The sequence below is a fragment of the Rhinoraja longicauda genome, chromosome 5 (genome assembly GCF_053455715.1).
Source record: "Rhinoraja longicauda isolate Sanriku21f chromosome 5, sRhiLon1.1, whole genome shotgun sequence".
Classification (NCBI taxonomy): Eukaryota; Metazoa; Chordata; class Chondrichthyes; order Rajiformes; family Arhynchobatidae; genus Rhinoraja; species Rhinoraja longicauda.
The window spans coordinates 44,676,499-44,697,451 of NC_135957.1; the positions used below are offsets into that span (position 1 = coordinate 44,676,499).

The 20,953-nt window shown below is 39.1% G+C and overlaps 1 protein-coding gene across 1 annotated transcript in view; it reads left to right on the forward strand.

The window, feature by feature from the left end:
* Positions 1 to 20,953, forward strand: part of LOC144593910 (exostosin-1-like) — a 117,443-nt gene that overhangs the window by 18,369 nt on the left and 78,121 nt on the right. Inside the window, exons 5-6 of the mRNA XM_078400042.1 lie at positions 10,056 to 10,175; positions 20,204 to 20,336. Coding sequence (XP_078256168.1) covers positions 10,056 to 10,175; positions 20,204 to 20,336 — 253 coding nt within the window. The remainder of the gene's footprint in view (positions 1 to 10,055; positions 10,176 to 20,203; positions 20,337 to 20,953) is intronic.

The window sequence follows — 20,953 nt, forward strand, 5'->3', positions numbered from 1 at the left end:
GTGCGTGGTATGACATCACTGCATGTGGTTAATGACCTCAGTGTTTAAGCATTAAGGACCTGGAATAAACATGACACAGGGCATCCAGTCTTTTTTGTGATAGTATCCTTTTGTATAATTGTATAACTGTTGCGTAGATAAAAGCAGTTAGAGTCATAGAATGATACAGCATGGAAACAGGCCCTTTGGCTCAACTTGCCCATACTTGCCAACATGTCCCAGCTAGACTAGTCCCACCTGGCCATGTTTGGTCCATATTCTCCAAACCTGTCCTATCCATGTGCTTGTCTAACTGTTTCTTAAATGTTGGGATAGTCCCTGCCTCAACTACTTCCTCTGGCAGCTTGTTCCATACACCCACCACCCTTTGTGTGAAAAGTTACCCCTCAGTTTCCAATTGAATCTTTTCCCCCTCAGCTTAAACCCATGTCCTCTGGTCCTCGATTCACCTACTCTACGCAAGAGACTCTGTGCATCTACCCTATCCCTCTCGTGATTTTATATACCCCAATAAGATAACCCCTCATCCTCCTGCGCTCCATGAATAGAGTCCAAGCATACCCAACCTCCCCCTATAGCTGAGACCCTCTAGCCCTGGCAACATCCTTGTAAATCTTCTCTGTACCCTTTCTAGCTTGACAACATGTTTTCTATAACATGGTGCCCGGAACTGAACACAATACCCTAAATGCGGCATCACCAATGTCTTACACAACTGCAACATGATCTCCCAACTTCTAAACCTAATACTCTGACTGATGAAGGCCGATGTGCCAAACACCTTTTTGACCACCCTACCTATGTGTGACTCCACCTTCAAGGAACCATGCACCTGCACTCTTAGATCCCTCTGCTCTACAACACTCCCCAGAGCCCTACCATTCACTGTGTGGGTCCTGCCCATGTTAGATTTTCTAAAATGCAACACCTCACATTTCTCTGTATTAAATTGCATCAATAATTTCTCAGCCCACTTGGCCAATCGATCAAGATCCTGCTGCAAATTTTTACCATCTTCACTATCTGCAAAACCACCCACTTTTGTATCATCTTTAAACTTGCTAAACTTGCCACATATGTTCTCATCCAAATAATTGATATAGATGACAAACAGTAACGGGCTCAGCACTGAATCCTGAGGCACACCACTAGTCACAGTCCTCCAGTCCGAGAAGCAACCTTCCACCATCACCCTCTGCTTCCTTCTATGAAGCCAATTTTCTATCCATTCAGCTATCTCTCCTTGGATCCCTTGCGATCTAACCTTCCAGAGTAGCCTAGCATGCGGAACCTTGTCAAAAGTCCATATATACATCTACAGCTCTGCACTCATCGACCTTTTGGTCTTCAAAAAACTCAGATTTGCGAGACATGACCTCCCATGCTGACTATCCCTAATCAGCCCTTGTTCGTCTAAATGCCTGTATATTCTAACCCTCAAATACTCTCCAGTAACTTTCCAACTACAGATGTTAAGCTCACTGGTCTATAGTTCCCAGCATTTTCCCTGCAGCCCTTCTTGAATAGAGGCACAACATTCTCTGCCACAGAAGGCAGTGGAGGCCAATTCACTGGATGTTTTCAAGAGAGAGTTAGATAGAGCTCTTAGGGCTAGCAGAATCAAGGGATATGGGGAGAAAGCAGGAACGGGATACTGATTTTGGATGATCAGCCATGATCATATTGAATGGTAGTGCTGGCTCGAAGAACTGAACGGCCCACTCATGCCCCTATTTTCTATGTTTCTTTTCGCCAGTCTTCCGGCACCTCTCCTGTATTTAAAGATAACTCGTAAATTTCAACCAGAGCTCCCGCAATTTCATTTCTGGTTTCCCACAATGTCCTCTGATATATCTGATCAGGCCCTAGCGATTTGTCTACTTTCATACACGATAGTATCTTCTGCACCTCTTCGACAGTAACACTGACAGCTCTCAAGACACTTCCATTGACTGCCCCAATTTCCTATGTCCTCCTGTCTTTCTCCTCAGTAAATACAGAGGAAAAATACTAATTGAGGACCTTACCCATCTCCTGTGGCTCCACTCAGAGTTGACCGCTTTAGTTCCTGAGGGGTCCCACTCTCTCTCTAGTTACCCTTTTCTCCCTTATGTATTTATAAAATCTCTTGGGATTGCTCTTAATGCTATCTGCCAGATCTATCTCCTGGCCCCTCTTTGCCCTTCTGATTTCCTTATTTACTTTGCTCCTTAGTTCCCAAAACCCCTCCAGGGATACACGATCCCAGCTGCCAAAATGTGTCCCATGCGTCCTTGACCAATGCCTCAATTTCTCTCATCAGCCAAGCTTCCTTACATTTGCCTGCCTTGCCCTTCATTCCAATCGGGACATGCATATCCTGAGCTTTTGTCAGCACACTTTTAAAAACATTCCACTTGGCTGATGTTCCTTTCCCCTGAAACAACCTGCCCCAATCAACTTGTGCGAGACTATCTCTCATACCCTCAAAGTTGGCCTTACCCCAATTTAGCATTTTAACACGTGTGCCCTCTCTGTCCCTATTCATAGCTATCGTAAACCTAATCGAACAGTGATCACTGGACCCAAAAAGGCTCCTCCATGAACACTTCATTCATTTGCCCTTCCCAATTTCCCTGAACTAGATCGTGTTGCCCTCCCACCCTTGGGGACCTCTACATATGCCGTAGAAAACTCTCCTGAACACCTTTGGGAGGTGTAGGCCTTTGAGAGGTGTAGGCCAGTTCTAGGCCTTTGAATTTATATGAATGGATGCTATCTCGAGAGGCAAATGTTCTCGGCGGATTTGTTACTTGGGAAGCAACAATCAAGAGAGAACATTTTACAAATTGATGCATATTAATGTGTGGTAGCTACTTATCCAATCACTCTGCCACTGTGAATGAGAATATTTAAAAAATTTAAACTGTGATGTAGAATCAAATTTCATAACTCAGCAGAGTCCATGATTTGGAAAGAATGTCATAAAATCAATATGTCTTTAAACTAATTACAATTTGTAAAATTTGTGGGCTATAGAAAGAAATGAAGTGTGTAGGAAGTGAGACGTTACTGATATTTAAATATAAATACTGTTTACTTGACTGTTTTCTCATAAAAGTAACTAATTTTAGAATTTCTCAAGATCTGATCCATTCAAGATGTCTGATCATTGCCGAGGATTGAACTTGCAATTAATTACACACCATTCAATCTCTTACCTTGCCGGATATGCGATTATTTTCCGGATCGTATCTCCAGTTGCACTGCGGCCTAACAACGTAGAGCTGGAGGCCTTGCTCGGGTCTGACTTTGAGCCTCACCGCGGGGTGTGGACTTACCATTAGAGCATACGATCCCTTACCTGGGATCGACGCTACAACTACGGCCTACAGATTTTACCATCGAGGAGCTCGCAGTCTCGTGTTGAGACCGACGTTGGGAAGCTCCAAAAACTGCACGACGTTCGAATAGCCCTGATCCGGGGTAGATCGCCCGGCGCGGAGGAGCTGAGGTTCCCCCCCGATGCTGGAGCTTGATCGCCCCAAAGAGGAAGGCCCATCGCCGGCTATGCGAGTAAGATCATCCCGTCAACGGAAGGTTAGAGGCCCCCGACCGCTGGAGGACAAAGAAGGGAGAGATTGAACTTTTTTTTGCCTTCCATCACATTGAGGAATGCGGAGGAGTCACTGTGGTGGTTGGTAATGTTAAAATGTATTTTGTGTGTTCTGTTGCTTTTCATTGGTATGACTGTATGGCAAATTAAATTCCTTGTATGTTGCAAAACATACTTGGCTAATAAAGTATGATTATGATTATGATTATTATGATTATGATTCAGTAGAGCTCCTCCAACAACACACATTACATGCATTAAGACACAATGTTTTATGTACCATGCAGGATCCTTTATAGTTATAAGTTTAACCATTAAAATTGATGGAGAAAAGATGTCATAAAGCCATTTGATATCCAGCTCCTTGGCTAATATGCATCAATTTGTAAAATGTTCTCTCTTGACTGTTGCTTCCCAGGTATCCAATTTCTGATTTTTTGACATAAGTAGCCATTGTTTATTCCTAAAGTTTAATTAATTCTCAGCCAAATTCCTTAGATTTCAAAATAAGAATGACATCCTCTGATATTACAATCGGCAAAAAAAATTAGTTTTGGTTTATAATTTTAGACGTCAAATTTGGCAGCATCTTAAAGTAGCTGGATTCAACACATTTTGAGGCTGTGATGTGTTTGGAAGAGATTTGTATTTTTATCCTTTTATTGCTAGCATGCATCATTTGGTGTCACTCATCTCATGAATTTCTACACTTACTACTTATGGTGTGATTTCCTGTCGAGTATTGCATTGAATAGTTACAGAGACAGCTTCTGAGTGGATTTATGCAAAACAACAAACCATTTGACCAAATATTAGCTTGATAAAGTTGGCGGCATTGCATCAGTTGGGATGTTGGGAAGGCAATAAAACGGGCAATTAATCCAGCATCTCCTGTTTTCTCCACTGACAAAAAATAAAAGCTACTCTGTTGTAATGTTAAAGGCTTCAAACTTCAGAAGCACTAGGAACCTATAACCAACTACAAAACTCCTTGACTATTCATTAAGTATACTATTTGTACAGTAAAACAAAACTAGATGAGGAATATGAGACAGGGACTACGTTTATGTAAGCTGAAATTAACATAACTATGAATTATAGCAAAATAAAGTCCTGGCAGATATTTGGTTACAAGATAAAAAGGGTTTTGCATGTGGAAGATTTATTGTTCTCTGCTGCTTGATCCGTTTCTGAACTTTTTCTAATTCCCCACAGATGTATATTTCTATAAATCTGAAAGTTTATTCATACTCTGCTCTGATGTTAGTTGTAATATTAACAATCATTATTTCAAATCTATGTTCTCTCAGCCTATCCACACAGTGTGTTTCCTCAGTAACTAAGACTGTATGTGTACTTGCAGAGTGGTCTCTGCCTTATGACAGTGTACCAATTGACCATATCTTCTTCTGATTTGTACCCTTTTGTTTTGTATTCTTCTGTTTCAGCAATTAATTTGATTTTTCCGTGGAGTAGAATTAATCAGTATGTAAAAAAAAATTCTAATAAAGTAGACCAGTCAAAGTTCTAAAAATTCAAAAGCTGCAAATCAAAATGCTAGGAGAGCTAATGTCTGACACTGTTGGCAAAAATTAATTTAATATTCTCAATCAAAACTTACATAGAAACCTATGAAACTTTTAAGAAGCTCTCATGTATTCTTTGAAATGCTGATTATACTGTAGTTATCAAAATACATACAATTTCAGTTTATAATTTGCCCAAACGTAGTCAAACAATAACATGAGATAAAATGTTTCTGAATTCAATGCAACTTCAAAGTTAACTAAAATGTTCCTCAGGAATTTTTCAACAAGCATATTTTAAAATCCAAATGAGAAGAATAAGGAAAATTCATTTAACGATTTAACTTCAGTCACCAATCAAGTACAACTGATCATTCTTTGTATCCATTCTTTACAGAACCAACTTCATCTTTGTTCCATGAAAGAAATGTGTTCTATTTGTTTTCAAAATCCTCACATCAATTCCATGTTGACTATGCTAGGTAGCAGTCTCTTCAGAATCAAACACTCCAATAGCTGCCTTTTGCTTTTTATTGATAAACCAAGGAATGTATTTATCCACATATTCAATTTGATGGAATCACATTGCCGAAAATCACATTGACACATTTCAATTGAAGAGTTGGTTACACAAAAAAAATTGTCAATTTCATTTCTCTCCTCGAGATCATCTAGGTTTGCCATCCCTCTGTAGCTTTAAGCAGAATACTGAAGATGCTGTAAATATAAAACAAAATAAAAGACCATGGACTCCCACAGCTATCTTGAACACACCTCCTCCCCACTCCCACTAATTTCTTGTGAGAATTCTATTCCCTTCTCCATTCTCTGTTGAGATGACAAGACTTTCTATACCTGTGCCTTTAAGATATTTTCCTTTATTTTCAAACATGGCCTTGCTCAAGACTCTTAATCACATCTCCTCTATTTCTCATACTTCTGCTCTCACCTCCACCCTTCCAGCTAGAAGGCATATTGAGTTCTCTTGTCCACATCTTCCACCCCACCAGCTCAACAGATCATCCTTTATAATTCCCATCAAACACTCCCATTCTCACAGCACATTTTCCATACAATCACTGGAGAAGCATCACCTACCCTTTAACCGATTCCCTTCCCATCATCAATGGACACACATACTCCTTACAGGTGAAAGAGCAATTTTTTCCACTTCTTCCAACTTAGTGTTAGTATAGCGGCAACTTTAGTCCTTCCCAATAAAGTCCTTAAGCTTACCATTGACGAAGGAGTGGAGCAATATTTCTTGACGCAAAACAACACCAGAGAGATCTTCATGCGTTTCAGTTTAGTTAGTCGTTTATTGAAGTAATAATGCAAACAGATTAGTATATCTCCCGTCGTAAAACTTCTGTTGTATAACTTCTGTCGTATAACTTCTGACTTGATAAGACATATCTTACCAGGCTCCTATCGTGACTTGTATGGCTTGCTAAAACCTTATGTCTTAGTACGCTCTTAACGTGACTGAAGCATTATGTCAGTGCTGGCTGAATTATACTCGTATTGTAACTCCTCCTCTGGCTCCTTCCAATCCATATACGTAAGCCAAGTATTCATCTTAGGACAACCCCCAAGTGTCCAAAAATAACACAACAAGATACAAAATAATATAATATGCTAAAATAGCTAATAAGCACAAATGGCTCCTACAGTTAGTATTCTGTCCTCATGATGTGGTCTCCTTGATATTAGAGAAACAAAATGCCAGATCATCTTTGCCCTGTCTACAGGACAATAACTTGAATTCTCTGCCTAACTCTCCCAATCTGATTTGTTTGTCTTTGGTCTCCTGTATCGTTTCAAAAATGTCAAACAGGAAATGGTAGATGAGCATCAAAACACATCAAAACAATAAGGATACACCATTACGGTCTAAACATGTGGGTGAAAATAAACCATAGCATAAAAGAGACTACAGGCTTTGGTTATTGAGTAGAACTATCACTCGTGGAAAAAAAGCTGTTTTTATGTCTGGCTGTGGCTGCTTTGACAGTCCGGAGTCACCTTCCTGAGGGAAGTGCTTCGAAGAGTTTGTGGCCAGGGTGAGAGGGGTCAGAGATGATCTTGCCCGCTCGCTTCCTGGCCCTTGCAGTGTACAGTTTATCAATGGGGGGAAGATTGCAGCCAACAACCTTCTCAGCTGTGCGAACGATCCGTTGCAGCCTCCGGATGTTGTGGTTGGTGGCTGAGCCAAACCAGACTATGATGGAGAAAGTGAGGACGGACTCAATGATAGCAGTATAGAATTGGACCATCATTGCCTGTGGCAGATTGTGTTTCTTCAGTTGCCGCAGGAAGTACATCCTCTGTTGGGCCTTTTTGACTCTGGAGTCAATGGTGGCCCCCCATTTAAGGTCCCTGGAGATGATGGTTCCAAGGAACTTGAATGACTCCACAGATGTGACAATGGTGTTGTTGATGGTCAGTGGGGGAAGGGGAGGGGGGTCTCTTTGAAAGTCTACAATTAGTTCCACTGTCTTGAGAGCATTGAGCTCCAGGTTGTTGCGATGGCACCAGAACGCCAGCTGTGTCACTTCCCGTCTGTAGACAGATTCCTCCCCATCCTGGATCAGTCCAATCAGGGTAGTGTGATCCGCAAACTTGAGGAGCTTTGCAGAGGAGTCTGTAGAGGTGCAGTCCTCCATTCATTTATTCACTGATTTTAGAATACAGACACTACTCAAATCATATAAAAGGTTTCCTGCATTACCATGTTCAATTCTGTCAGTCCAGTTGATTCTAAAGTGAAATGACTGCCGTTGACATGATTTACAAGACTTTTAATTACAACATTCATATACCATTTATGAGGAACAAGATCAACGCTAAAGGTTATATAGATTGATGATAAACACAAAAAGCTGGAGTAACTCAGTGGGACAGGCAACATCTCTGGAGAGAAGGAATGGTTGACGTTTCGGGTCGAGACACTTTGTTTGATTTGGAATTTTTATTGAAGAATTTTGTCCAAACTATATCTTAAAAAACTACGTAACTATTGTGGTCAGATTTACTATGCAGTTTTGAAAGATCTGACAAATGAAATTTTATGGTTTTAAGTTCTTTGAATAGTTTTTGATTATTGCAGCTGCTAATTAGATTCTGTTACTATGCATATTTTGTTGGCCATATGAACTTTAACTAATCAATTATTTTAATGAATTTTAATTAAAAGTCAATTTTCTTTTAATCCAGAGCTTCATAAACTTATGACAAGTTTTAAATAGTGTTTCGGACATATGCAATAGATGAACAGCCATTTGTCTGGTAATACTTGAAAACATGTAAACATCAATTTACAATCTTTTTAACTTTATATCTGAAAACACAATGTGGATTATGTTCAAGGAAAATTATATAGAAATGTTAAATAGATAAGAAAATATGAACGCAGTTTTACAGAAGTTGTTTTGTGATATCTTGTATAAAGACATGATAAATTGTGATGCAGAGCACATAGCTCATGTGGATGATAGCTGTTAAGACATGGGGAACAAGGATACTCAGAGTTACAACCGATGAGCAACGAGGCTGTTGACCTGAAATGTTAACTCGGTTTTTATTTCCATAGATGCTGCTTGATCTACTCAGTATTTCCAACATTTTCTATTTTTTATTGGAACTTATCATTGACATCAACAACACCAAAAACATAGTAATAAGAGTAGGAAAATTGGGAATTCTTGCAGTGGAGCCAAATGTTGGCCTTGGATTGCAAATGTTAATCTGAACAATGTGGTAGAATGGTTAATAACATCTGCATCTCTTTAGAAATCTTCATGGATTGCAGAAACAAAATTATTTTTATACTAACCCTACTATGTACCAATATATGCATTGCACTAAGCCATGGTTACTTTGGAGCTGTCTACTTGAGATGTTTGACAATAGACAATAGACAATAGACAATAGGTGCAGGAGTAGGCCATTCGGCCCTTCGAGCCAGCACCGCCATTCAATGTGATCATTCTCAATCAGTACCCCGTTCCTGCCTTCTCCCCATACCCCCTGACTCCGCTATCCTTAAGAGCTCTATCTAGCTCTCTCTTGAATGCATTCAGAGAATTGGCCTCCACTGCCTTCTGAGGCAGAGAATTCCACAGATTCACAACTCTCTGACTGAAAAAGGGTTTCCTCATCTCCGTTCTAAATGGCCTACCCCTTATTCTTAAACTGTGGTTTGGATTCTCAGGAAACTTGAATTTCCACTGGCTTCCATTTAAAAACTAGAAAATGGACATTTCTCATCTGTCATCTGTCCATATAAAACTTAAGTGATATGAATAATATAATTTTATAATATTAATATTAATAATATTATAGAATTATAATATTAATAATAATATAATATTAATAAAAACCTTTTAATAGTTGCAACACAATGTCAAGAGAAATTGTGCTAATAGTTACTGAATGGCAGAATTTATTCATGATTGGAGGAGAACTGGATTAGGGCAGTTTCAGGCTGCTGGGCAATGAACTTGATCGCTGATGTCCACAATTGCATTTATGGGTAAGATTGTCCGAGATGTGATAATCAACAACACAATCTTGATTTTGGAGAAATGGGTTTTTTAAGGTGAGGCAGGAATTTGCAGGGGTTTGAATTTGCATGTTTACGTCTGAAGAAGCATAATAATAGAAATTTGAAAGGGAGAGGAACAACCTAAACATTTCAATACCAGCAAGCAAATGGTCAGGGAAGGAAAGTTAATTTAGAATGAATGGCGAGGAAATAGCAACAAAAGCATATATTGAAAGGGAAGTCTGAAGAATGGATTCACATCAAGAAAATATGAAGCTTCCATGATCTCAACGGCCGTGGTAGATGCATATTACATTATTTTCTGGTATTTGTGTCACTGAAGAGTTGCATTTTTTAAAATATCATGCTGTCTATGCTTATTTTACAGATTCCTTCAATAACTCGATCTATTCGTCATGAGAAAATATTAGCTCTCAGGCAACAAACACAGTTCCTATGGGATGCTTATTTTTCTTCTGCAAAAAAAATAGTATTAACAACTTTAGAGGTGAGTAACTCAATTTGCATGTCTTTAATGCTAAATATCGTAATCGGGTAATTTTTTCATCATCTTTCCTTGATAACAGCTTCCAAATATGGATCATAGATCTTCCTTTCTGGGATCTCTAATTTTTATATTTTCTGCCATTCAGAGTGTGTGTGTGCCATTGAACATTTATCCAAAGGGTCATGCCATTACTGGATTAGTCATACTCTGATGCTTATTTCAGTAATATGGAAGGTGATACATACTAGCTGGACTACCAATTGTATAAAAGTAACAGGATTATTAAAAAGTAAGTGCAGTTTTAAGACAATGATTTTTTTAAATCTTTTTCGACCACATCTTATCAAGTTCAAAAATGTCTTTAAATGAAATCCATTTCTTAGAAAGGAAAAATACATGAATAGACAGAAAAGTCTGAGGCATCTGTTTACCCTTCCTTCTGTTTTCAATATGTGATCTCAGCACTCCACACTAGGAACATATGTATATAGACATAAGAACGGTGTTTTTTAAGAGTGCAGGGTCTGTTCTATTGTCAAGTTCACCTCAGGCTTTTTTTTAATTTTTAATTTTATTTTTTATAGCGATTTTCCAAATGCTCAAAGACGCTTTACAATACAGTCAAGACATAAAAACAAACAAACGAACTGTCCTGACGGAGAAGCGGCGAACAAATAGCGCCAGCGTCCTCTCACGTCAGGGTCCGGCAGTAGACAATAAAGAACACAAGACACACAATTACAAACTTTAACAACTTTCCGTTACGAAATACAGTTACAGCAAAACGCATTTGTCAGCCCATCGTTCAATGCATTTTTCCCAAAAATCTTTGATTTTGCCAATGGTTTTGCACTTATTCCTACTTCTGGAAACATGGTGAGTTTCAGGTGAGCTTTCAAATGGATCCATTCAGAGGAAAAATACTTCTTTGTGGAATATTTCCATTTTATCCGTCTTGGACATGAATAATCACCAATAGCTTTTATATCCAGCCCAGATAATTTTGAGTCATTCAGAAGGGGCACTCAAAATAGCTTTTATTAAAAACTTTTCCTGAAGGAAATATTTAAAGCATAATACTAAAGTAGGTTTGAACAAGACCTAGGCCTCTGTATCTCCCGTTGCAACTGGATCCTTAATTTCCTCATCAGCAGACTTCAGTCAGTGAGGATTGGTAACAACATCTTCTACAAATTGATCATTAACACAGGTGCACCTCAATGTTCAATGGTACTTTATGGTTACATGTCTAGACCCCTGCTCCATTCTCTTTATAGACAATAGACAATAGGTGCAGGAGGAGGCCATTCAGTCCTTCGAGCCAGCACCGCCATTCAATGTGATCATGGCTGATCATTCTCTATCAGTACCCCGTTCCTGCCTTCTCCCCATACCCCCTGACTCCGCTATCCTTAAGAGCTCTATCCAGCTCTCTCTTGAATACATTCAGAGAATTGGCCTCCACTGCTTTCTGAGGCAGAGAATTCCACAGATTTACAACTCTCTGACTGAAAACGTTTTTCCTCATCTCCGTTCTAAATGGCCTACCCTTATTCTTAAACTGTGGCCCCTGGTACTGGACTCCCCCAACATTGGGAACATGTTTCCTGCCTCTAATGTTTGGAACATCATTAAGAAGAAAGAGAGCACTGGTGAGCTTCCTAATCACAAAGGGACTGGCAGGCCAAGGAAGACCTCCACAGCTGATGACAGACAAAATTCTCTCTATAATAAAGGAAAATCCCCAAACACCTGTCCGACAGATCAGAAACACTTTTCAGGAGTCAGGTGTGGATTTGTCAATTACCATTGTCGCAGAAGACTTCATGAACAGAAATACAGAGGCAACACTGCAAGATGCAAACTACTGGTTAGCCGCAAAAATATGATGGTCAAGTTACATTTTGCCAAGAAGTACGTAAAAGAGCAACCACAGTTCTGGAAAAAGGTCTTGTGGACAGATGAGATGAAGATTAACTGATATCAGAGTGATGGCAAGAGCAAAGTATGGAGGAGAGAAGGAACTGTCCAAGATCCAAAGCATACCACCTCATGAGTGAAACACAGTGATGGGGGTGTTATGGTCTGGGCATGTATGGCTGCTGAAGGTACTGGCTCACTTATCTTCATTGATGATACAACTGCTGATGGTAGTAGCATAATGAATTCTGAAGTGTATAGACACATCCTATCTGCTCAAGTTCAAACAAATGCCTCAAAACTCATTGGCTGGCGGTTCATTCTTCAGCAAGACAATGATCCCATACATACTGCCTAAGCAATAAAGGAGTTTTTCAAAGCTAAAAAATGGTCAATTCTTGAGTGAAAATACTAAACATGACTACTTTCATTTACATGACATTGTTGTGTCCCAAACATTATGGTGCCCTGAAATGGGGGGACTATGTATAAACACTGCTGTAATTTCTACATGGTGAAACCAAAATGTATAAAAATGGCCTTTATTAAAATCTGACAATGTGCACTTTAACCACATGTGATTTTTTCTATTACAAAATCTCAAATTGTGGAGTACAGAGGCAAATAAATAAATGATGGGTCTTTGTCCCAAACATTATGGAGGGCACTGTACATATCGTGAGCTTTTGTCAGCACACTTTAAAAAAACATCCCACTTGGCTGATGTTCCTTTCCTCTCAAATAACCTGCTCCAGTCAACTTGAGCGAGACCTTCTCTCATACCCTCAAAGTTGGCCTTACCGCAGTTGAGCATTTTAACACATGGACCCTCTCCGTCGCTATCCATAACTATCTTAAACCTCTGAACACTGGAAATGCAGCAAAAAATGAAATTCACAAATCCAAAATGAACAATCCAGTTTTGAAATAGCATGGTTCAAAGTTGCATTTGTTAATAGTTGTAACAGTGAGTTTCTATTACAAATCTCAAATTGTGGAGTACAGAGGCAAATAAATAAATGATGCGTCTTTGTACCAAACATTATGGAGGGAACTGTATGTGCTAGAGAAGAAACTATCTAATATCTTTTTTCTGGATAGATTAATTTATGTCCTGATGAAAATTTTGATAAGGGCATTAACAGAGGACATAATCTTGTTCTGGACCGAACAAGATAATTATTTACAAAAGACTTGAGTAAATCAGATGATAGGATTGATTCAAAGTAACAGCTTAGTTAAATGCATAAAGTATTATTTAGTGCAAACATTCTGTGGTATTATATACAAATAGGCTAAACCAAGCATTCGGATCAGGCAGTGTAAAGAGTCAAAGAAGCAACTCAATAAGAGGAAAAATGGATCAGGGAGATAATGCGAGGGGCTGATACACATTGGATAAAACCAAGAGAAGATGAAGAAGTGAGGGAAGATGAATGATGAGGAGGAAGATGAATGATGAGGAACTTTATTTAAAAATTGTGTTTAAAAAAAAAACTCTTTCAAGGCCATGACAGCTTTGACAGGCTTCTGTCAGAGGTTCTGGAGGCAGGGCTTCAGGACCATACTGATTGAAGCCCTTCTCACTGCAAAGTGTTTTTTGCATCTCATGGATGCAGGACTTTGCTTGATCTTTCCCAGGGCCACCTTAGGTGAGTCGAATAGATAGGAACTCTGCGCAGTGGGCTGTCCAGCCCTTTGAGCTGATGGAACAGATCTCTTCATCCAGACAGAACCTGATATTCTGCTCATTAAAATATAGATGGGTTTCTTGGGAGAGCGATGTTTGCATTGAGAAAGTGGAACAGTTGTAATGCATTGTTTATCAGTGAAGTGATTGCAGAACATGAGTGTTGAGCAATCCAGTCTGTATCCCACTTAACATCTGCACTGCAGAGTCACCTCTATTATTGGCACAGCAAGTGTATAATGAAAGACACAGCAATCAACTTACTGTGTTGAAAACATTCCAGGCCCAGCAAGTGCAATGGCCAAAGAGACCTTTGAAATTTTATTTCTTTCCTGAAGATGAGAAATTAATTATCACACATCTATACTTGTAAAACTATTCATTAAAATTGATTGACTGAGGCAATTTCTTGCTTTGTAGATCAAAAATCCAAAATGGCATCAATGTAGACCTCAGAGTAAGCCAATGGCCAGAGTTTACAACTGATACGTTGCAGTTAATAATTGTAAAACTTTGCAGTTAAAAAAAGGACAGGGTAGATGATAACATAATAAATTCTGTGGAAAATTATTGTCAATATTGGACCACAACTTATCAAAGGCAGGACATACAATTTTTATTAAAAACCTTGTAACAAGCTTACATTGGAAAGATACTACCTTTTTATTGAAATATACTCTAGGTTCCTCAGAATATTCTTCCTCTTCAGCCATTCCTTGGAATTGTGGATGACTTGCTTCCACTATGGATTCTGTGGATTCTGAAGTAACCAATGAGGCTATTGCGGGAATCAAAATTACTTCTACAGAGTGGGCAGGAGCAGCATAGTGCTGTCAGTAAGTGGGAAATTTGTGAGGTGTTGTGCCGCCTATGCAGGGCTTCTATGTGCTTCAAATGTGCCTCAAGGTTTTCAATACAATCCCAAACGTTGCCTTTGCACTTTGACTGATTCCCTGGAGTCAGTGGGGATGTTACATTTCTTAAAGAAAGCTTTGAGCACCCCCTACTAAAATTTCATCCCATTACAGAGCTCAGAACAGATTGCCTGTTTCAGGAGTCTGGTGAAGGATGCTTATGACACGGCTGGTCGACAAAGTGTAACTGGGGCCTCAGTGCCAAGGATGTTGGCCTGGAAGGGGACGCTGTCATTGATTTTCCAGTGAATTTGCAGGTTTTTGCAGAGACAGTGTTTGTGGTAATTTTCTTTTGCCTTGAAGTGCCTGCTATGTGTAGTCTGAGTCTCAGAAGGATGTAGGAGGGCAGGAATCACTTGGTACCCATTAGATCATGATTTTGTATCAGGTTGATGTCCTGATCTTCGATTACCCTTTTCCTCATAGTCTGTGCGACTCATTGAAGGTAGAGTTGAATTTTATCATTGATCTTTGCCTCTACTGAGAGAGAGATGGCTCCCGAGAAATAGGAACTATTCCACATTTCCCAGAGTCTTGTTAAAGGGCGGTGTGGTGCAGCTGAAAGTTTGATAGGAGAACTTGGTCTTGGCGGTGTTCTGTGTAAGGCTGTTAATGCTCAGGTATATATCATTTGAACAATATAAATGACTCTTATTTATTCCACTTCTAAGTTAAAAATCATTCTTATTCTGATCCTTTAATGTCCTTCTAATTATATTTGTCATGTGTTAGCATATTAATTCCTTTCAGTAAAATTTGTTTAATTTACAATGCAGAGATATTTGGGTTAGCTATGCACTGAGGCACAGAACAGGTGCTATAATGTTATGTCAAACACTCAATTCATGCATTGACTTTAGTCATCGTAAAAAGCCTTAATTTTTAAAGCTGCCTCAGAACAACTCCTTACTCCGCTGTACAATGGTTACTATATTTGGGCTGATTGAAAGTAAATGCAGTGAATGTTGGATCTTGCCAGCTAGGAGTCTTGTTCACTGGCTTCTGCTGGGGTAGTCAGGATCGAGGAGATTCCAAATTTATTCTGCCACATATAACAAGAACTATGGAAGTTACAATAAAAAGGAGATGCAACAAAATCTGATTCATATATTCATTGCTAACCAGTTAATATCCAATTACTAATCAATCGGCCCATCAAACATCATCAAAGTTGTCAACAATGCTAACTAGCTGTAATAAAAGGGAAATGCAGATGCTGGTTTGTACCAAAGATAGACTTAAAATGCTGGAGTAACTCAACAGGCAGCATCTCTGGAGAAAATGTATAGGTGACGATTTGGGACGGGACTCTTCTTCAGACTGATTGGAATAGGCGATTGGGGGGAAACAGGAATTGAAGAAAAAAAAGGACAAATCAGGGCTGTTGGCAAACAAGCTATTGTCAAAAGCTCAGCTTTGGTTTTGCTCGGACTACTCAGCTCCTGATATGATCACAGCTTTGGTGTAAGCATAAACCAAAGATTTGAATGCGGGAGATGGTGAAAGTGATTAATCTTACACCAAGGCAGCATTCCACTGAGTGCAGCATTAAAGCTCATCAATGGATATCAAAGGAAAACAGTACACTATTTGAGGCTATATCTTGTACATAGGAAGATGGTTATGGTTGTTGAAGATCAAAAATCGCAGCCCAGGGCTTCATAGCAGCAGTTCCTCAGGGCAGTGTCGTAGGCTAATCATCTTCAGCTCCATCATTAATGACCTATTTTCCATCATACGATCAAAAGTGGGGATGTTTGCTGATGATTATACAAGTTGCATTCCTTTTGCAAATCCTCAGCAAATGAAACAGCATTTGCCTGCATGCATGATCCAGCCAAAATTCAGGCCTGGGCTAATAAGTGACAAGTAACATTCATGCCACAAAAGTGCCAGACAATTAACATCTCTAGAAAGAGAGAGACTAACCACCTAACCACATTTAGTGTTGCGGATGTTGCGAAGGGGGAGGGATGGACGTGGATAACAGAACCAGGGGGCAGGAATAGGTGCCAATGCCCCAGAAACCCAACTCGACTAGTTACCCAAATACTGTGGCTTTCAGAGCAGATCAGAAGCTGGGATTCCTGATGTGAGTAACTCACCTAAAAGGCTGAAGTCAGAAGTATGATGTAACACTGCCCACTAGCTAGAATTGGTACACCATCAACAACTCAAGAAGCTAAACACTATCCAGGACAAAGCTATCCAATTGTTTGCTATCGCATCAACCACTCCAGACATTCATTTCCTCCACCATAGGTGCACAGTCGCCTCATGGGTGAGTAATGGGTGCAATTACTCACCCATGATACTCAAACAGTAGCTCCTGATCCTACACCACTTACCACCAAGAAGGTGAACACCGCCTCCAGGTTCTCATTCAAGTCACACATTATGCTGACTTGGAATGTATTGCTGTTCTTTCATTCCCACTGGGTCTAAATCATCAAACCCCCTATCCAATTGCACTGAGGTTAAATTTACCAAGGCAGCAGTGGTTTACAAAATAGTGTATCATTGCATTTTCAACGGTATGTAGAAACGGGCAATAAATGCTCTTCTTGTCAGCGATGTCAGGATCCCAAAAATGAATTAAAAAACAGAAAATGTGGAAATACTTGGCAGGTCAGACAGTATCTATGGATGTGATCCAGAATTAATATTTTACATTTCATCGAAGATGTTTGTGTGTAGTGCAGGAAACAACTTCTTCAGTCTGAAGAAGGGTCTCGACTCGGAATGTCACCCATTCCTTCTCTCCTGAGATGCTTCCTGACCTGCTGAGTTACACCAGCATTTTGTGATACCTTCGATTTGTGTGAGGTGTTGTTTCCTAACTTATTTATGAGAGGACTTTCTTTAATTCTTAGACTATAGTCTTAGTCCTAGACTTTCTAATCAGCAGAAAATGTTGATCTGTATCAGCCCTCTCTGTTCGACCCAATATCATGAAAACTTTGATTAAAACACATCTTAAACTTCACAAACCTAGTTGGGTAATCTCTGCTCATAATTTAAGTTTTGCAATCTATGTAACATTTTGATAAATTCATGTTGTACCTTCTCCAAGGACAATAAATCCTTCCTAAGGTGAGGTTATTAAAACTGTTCACAATATTCCAAATATTGAATATTCCCCATTTCACGTTAATCCCCCTTTTTCTCCTCCCCCCCCCCGTCCCGTCTCCCCCCCCCCCCCGTCCCCGTCCCCGTCCCCTTCCATCCATATCCTCCTCTCTGGCTTTACATTTCACTACTCTTCGCTCCTTCTCTGACACCCTTTTTAACTCTAGCCTTCATCAGTTACTCTACCCATCTGCCAAACAAACCTCCCCCTTACCTGTACCACCTATCACATACCAGGTTTTGTCCTGCGCCAACCTCTCTATTGCAGATAATTCCACCTTACTCCTATCTGTCTGAAGAAGGGTCCCAGCCCAATACATCGTCTGTCCATTCCCTCCATATATGTGCCTGAACCTCTGAATTCCTCCAGTACATTGTACTTTGCTCAAGATTCCAACTGGCTGTTTCTTGTGTCCAAATTTTGTCTAATCTAGGCTTTATGAACTGTGATATGACTTTTGCTCTTTTGTCTGCTAGTCATCCTGATGTAAAACGCCTACCTTGACCAATGTACTCGCTGGAATTTAGAAGATTGAGGGGGGATCTTATAGAAACTTACAAAATTCTTAAGGGGTTGGACAGGCTAGATGCAGGAAGATTGTTCCCGATGTTGGGGAAGTCCAGAACAAGGGGTCACAGTTTAAGGATAAGGGGGAAGTCTTTTAGGACCAAGATGAGAAAGTTTTTTTTCACACAGAGTGGTGAATCTGTGGAATTCTCTGCCACAAAGGGTAGTTGAGGCCAGTTCATTGGCTATATTTAAGAGGGAGTTAGATGTGGCCCTTGTGGCTAAAGGGATCAGGGGGTATGGAGAGAAGGCAGGTACAGGATACTGAGTTGGATGATCAGCCATGATCATATTGAATAGCGGTGCAGGCTCGAAGGGCCGAATGGCCTACTCCTGCACCTATTTTCTATGTTTCTAAGTTCAAACAAAGCTTTAAAAGTTACCTAATCAGCAGCCATTATAAGAAAGTAAAAAATAATCTCAAAAGCTACTGAATCGTTGAGTGTGGGCTTACCATAAGCAAATATGGATTCCTGACATTTTTAATATTCCCAAATAATTTTCAAAATAATTGAAATAACAAGCTTATTTCTTGTTTGTCAGTCTTCTCCCTGTTTCTTATCTTGACCATTGCTGGAATAAACTGACACCTTTTGTCGACTTGGAAGGCTTTCTGCACCCAGCTCTCTGCCATTTCTGATCTTGGAACAATTATTGGCGATGCACAAGAGTATTACAGAATAATTGTTTTACCTTTTTCACAATGTCATCCAGGATTCATTTTGTGGTATCTTTATTTTGAAATATGGCTGATACTGAGAATTCATGTTCAAGAAATCACTGCTGTGAGTCTATGTTCCAACATTCCAAAGCACAAAATTTTAAACTTTCAGTGTAAGTTCTGTTATAGTTTGTATTTCATCTGTTTTAACAAGTACTGTTATGTAGCGTGAGACAATGTAAAACGCAGCAAGTTGAACACTGTAAGTAGGATGATTGATTGTTACTGGCATATGCACTTTTGCAAGATGCACATCCAGTTCTGTTAGGACACAAAGTGGTATTATCTTTTCAATGTTACCAGTATTTTCCTGATAATATTTTAGGAACCAATTCACGAATCTTGCATTCACAGTATTGATTCAGCACCACAATGTTGTAGCTCTGTTGTGACTTAAACTTTATTCAAGCACGGTTCCTTGCTAGGAATGCAGAATCAATCAATTTATCTCTGCATGAGAATCTTTCCAATCAATCAGCAAATCGTGTAAAGGTGGCTATGTTATTCATGCAATCTTAAGTCGCTCTTAGAGGCTAAGAAAATAGTGCGCTTTTATATGATATGTGTATTTTAATTCTGTAAAGTCAAAATAGCCATTGGACATAATTGCCACTCAAAGTAAAGCTCTATCTGTATTTGCTAAAATAAACAAGATTCCTGATGGATGATATCTCAGTTTTCACAGCAGGAGTTAATGTGCTCAATTATAGCTTGAGCTTGCTAAAGTCCAGAAATGGATGTACAGTGCTGTTTTTGAAAAGTAAATTGTTTGCATAAAGCACTTCAATCATTGCTGTGAATCTGTGTTCTAATAATCCAAAACACAGGAATTGTAAATGTTAGTGCAACTTCCTTGATCATTTGTATTCCATCACTTGTAACGAGTAAAGTGTGATGTGAGACAGCATGGAATACAGAAAGTCAATCACTGTAAGTGCTACTATACCACGGATCTGTACTTTTGCTAGAATACCGGAAAGATGCAGTTCCTGCCCTGTAAGGCACAAGTCGGCATGTCTTGGATATGACTTCCCGGTACCCGTCATATTTTCAAATGCATTACATTTTAACATTTTTTTTCTCCAGATCATACACGATAGGATATATTCACATACAGCAAGAAATCAATTCATATGGAATAAACCACCAGGTGGACTCTACATGCTGCCACAGTATTCTACAAATTTAGCTGCCCTTCCTTTTTATTATTTAAGTTTGGGTAAGTGCAACTGTTTAAACTGTACATTTTTGACATAGAATTAATTTTGTTGAAGTTTTCTTTCTATGGTTTTAAATAATTACATTTCTAGAGCAGATTATTTGTAGCTAGTAAATTAATAGACCAGTTGCTGCTATATCGTCACATGGAAGTTGTCAATATGGTTTTATTGAAGGGAAATCATATTTGATCAATCTCATAGAATCTAACAATAGGCTGTAATTTAAGAGAAAGATAAGAGGAAACCAGTTGTTGCAATATATATATATTGTAAAAAGCGTTTTAAGGCACGCACACCAAAATAATAATAAATTTTATTTGTCATATGTAGGTTGGCACAGGGTCAACGGTACAATGAAATGTATTTGACAAGACAATGGGTCATCTCAGCAGTAATATTCCAAGGATAAATAAGATTTTTTTTTAAAGGAAAAAAAAGACATTAGTAAGGTAAAAAGACAATATTAAAAATAGGTAAAAAGACAATATTAAAAAATATTTACAGGTTATAACCACAGGTTGCTTATAAAATAAGAGGTTATATGGTTAGGGTAACAGTAGCATGTATAGAGGAAAGGTTCAACTACGGAAAAACAAGACACAAACAAGGATTTTAT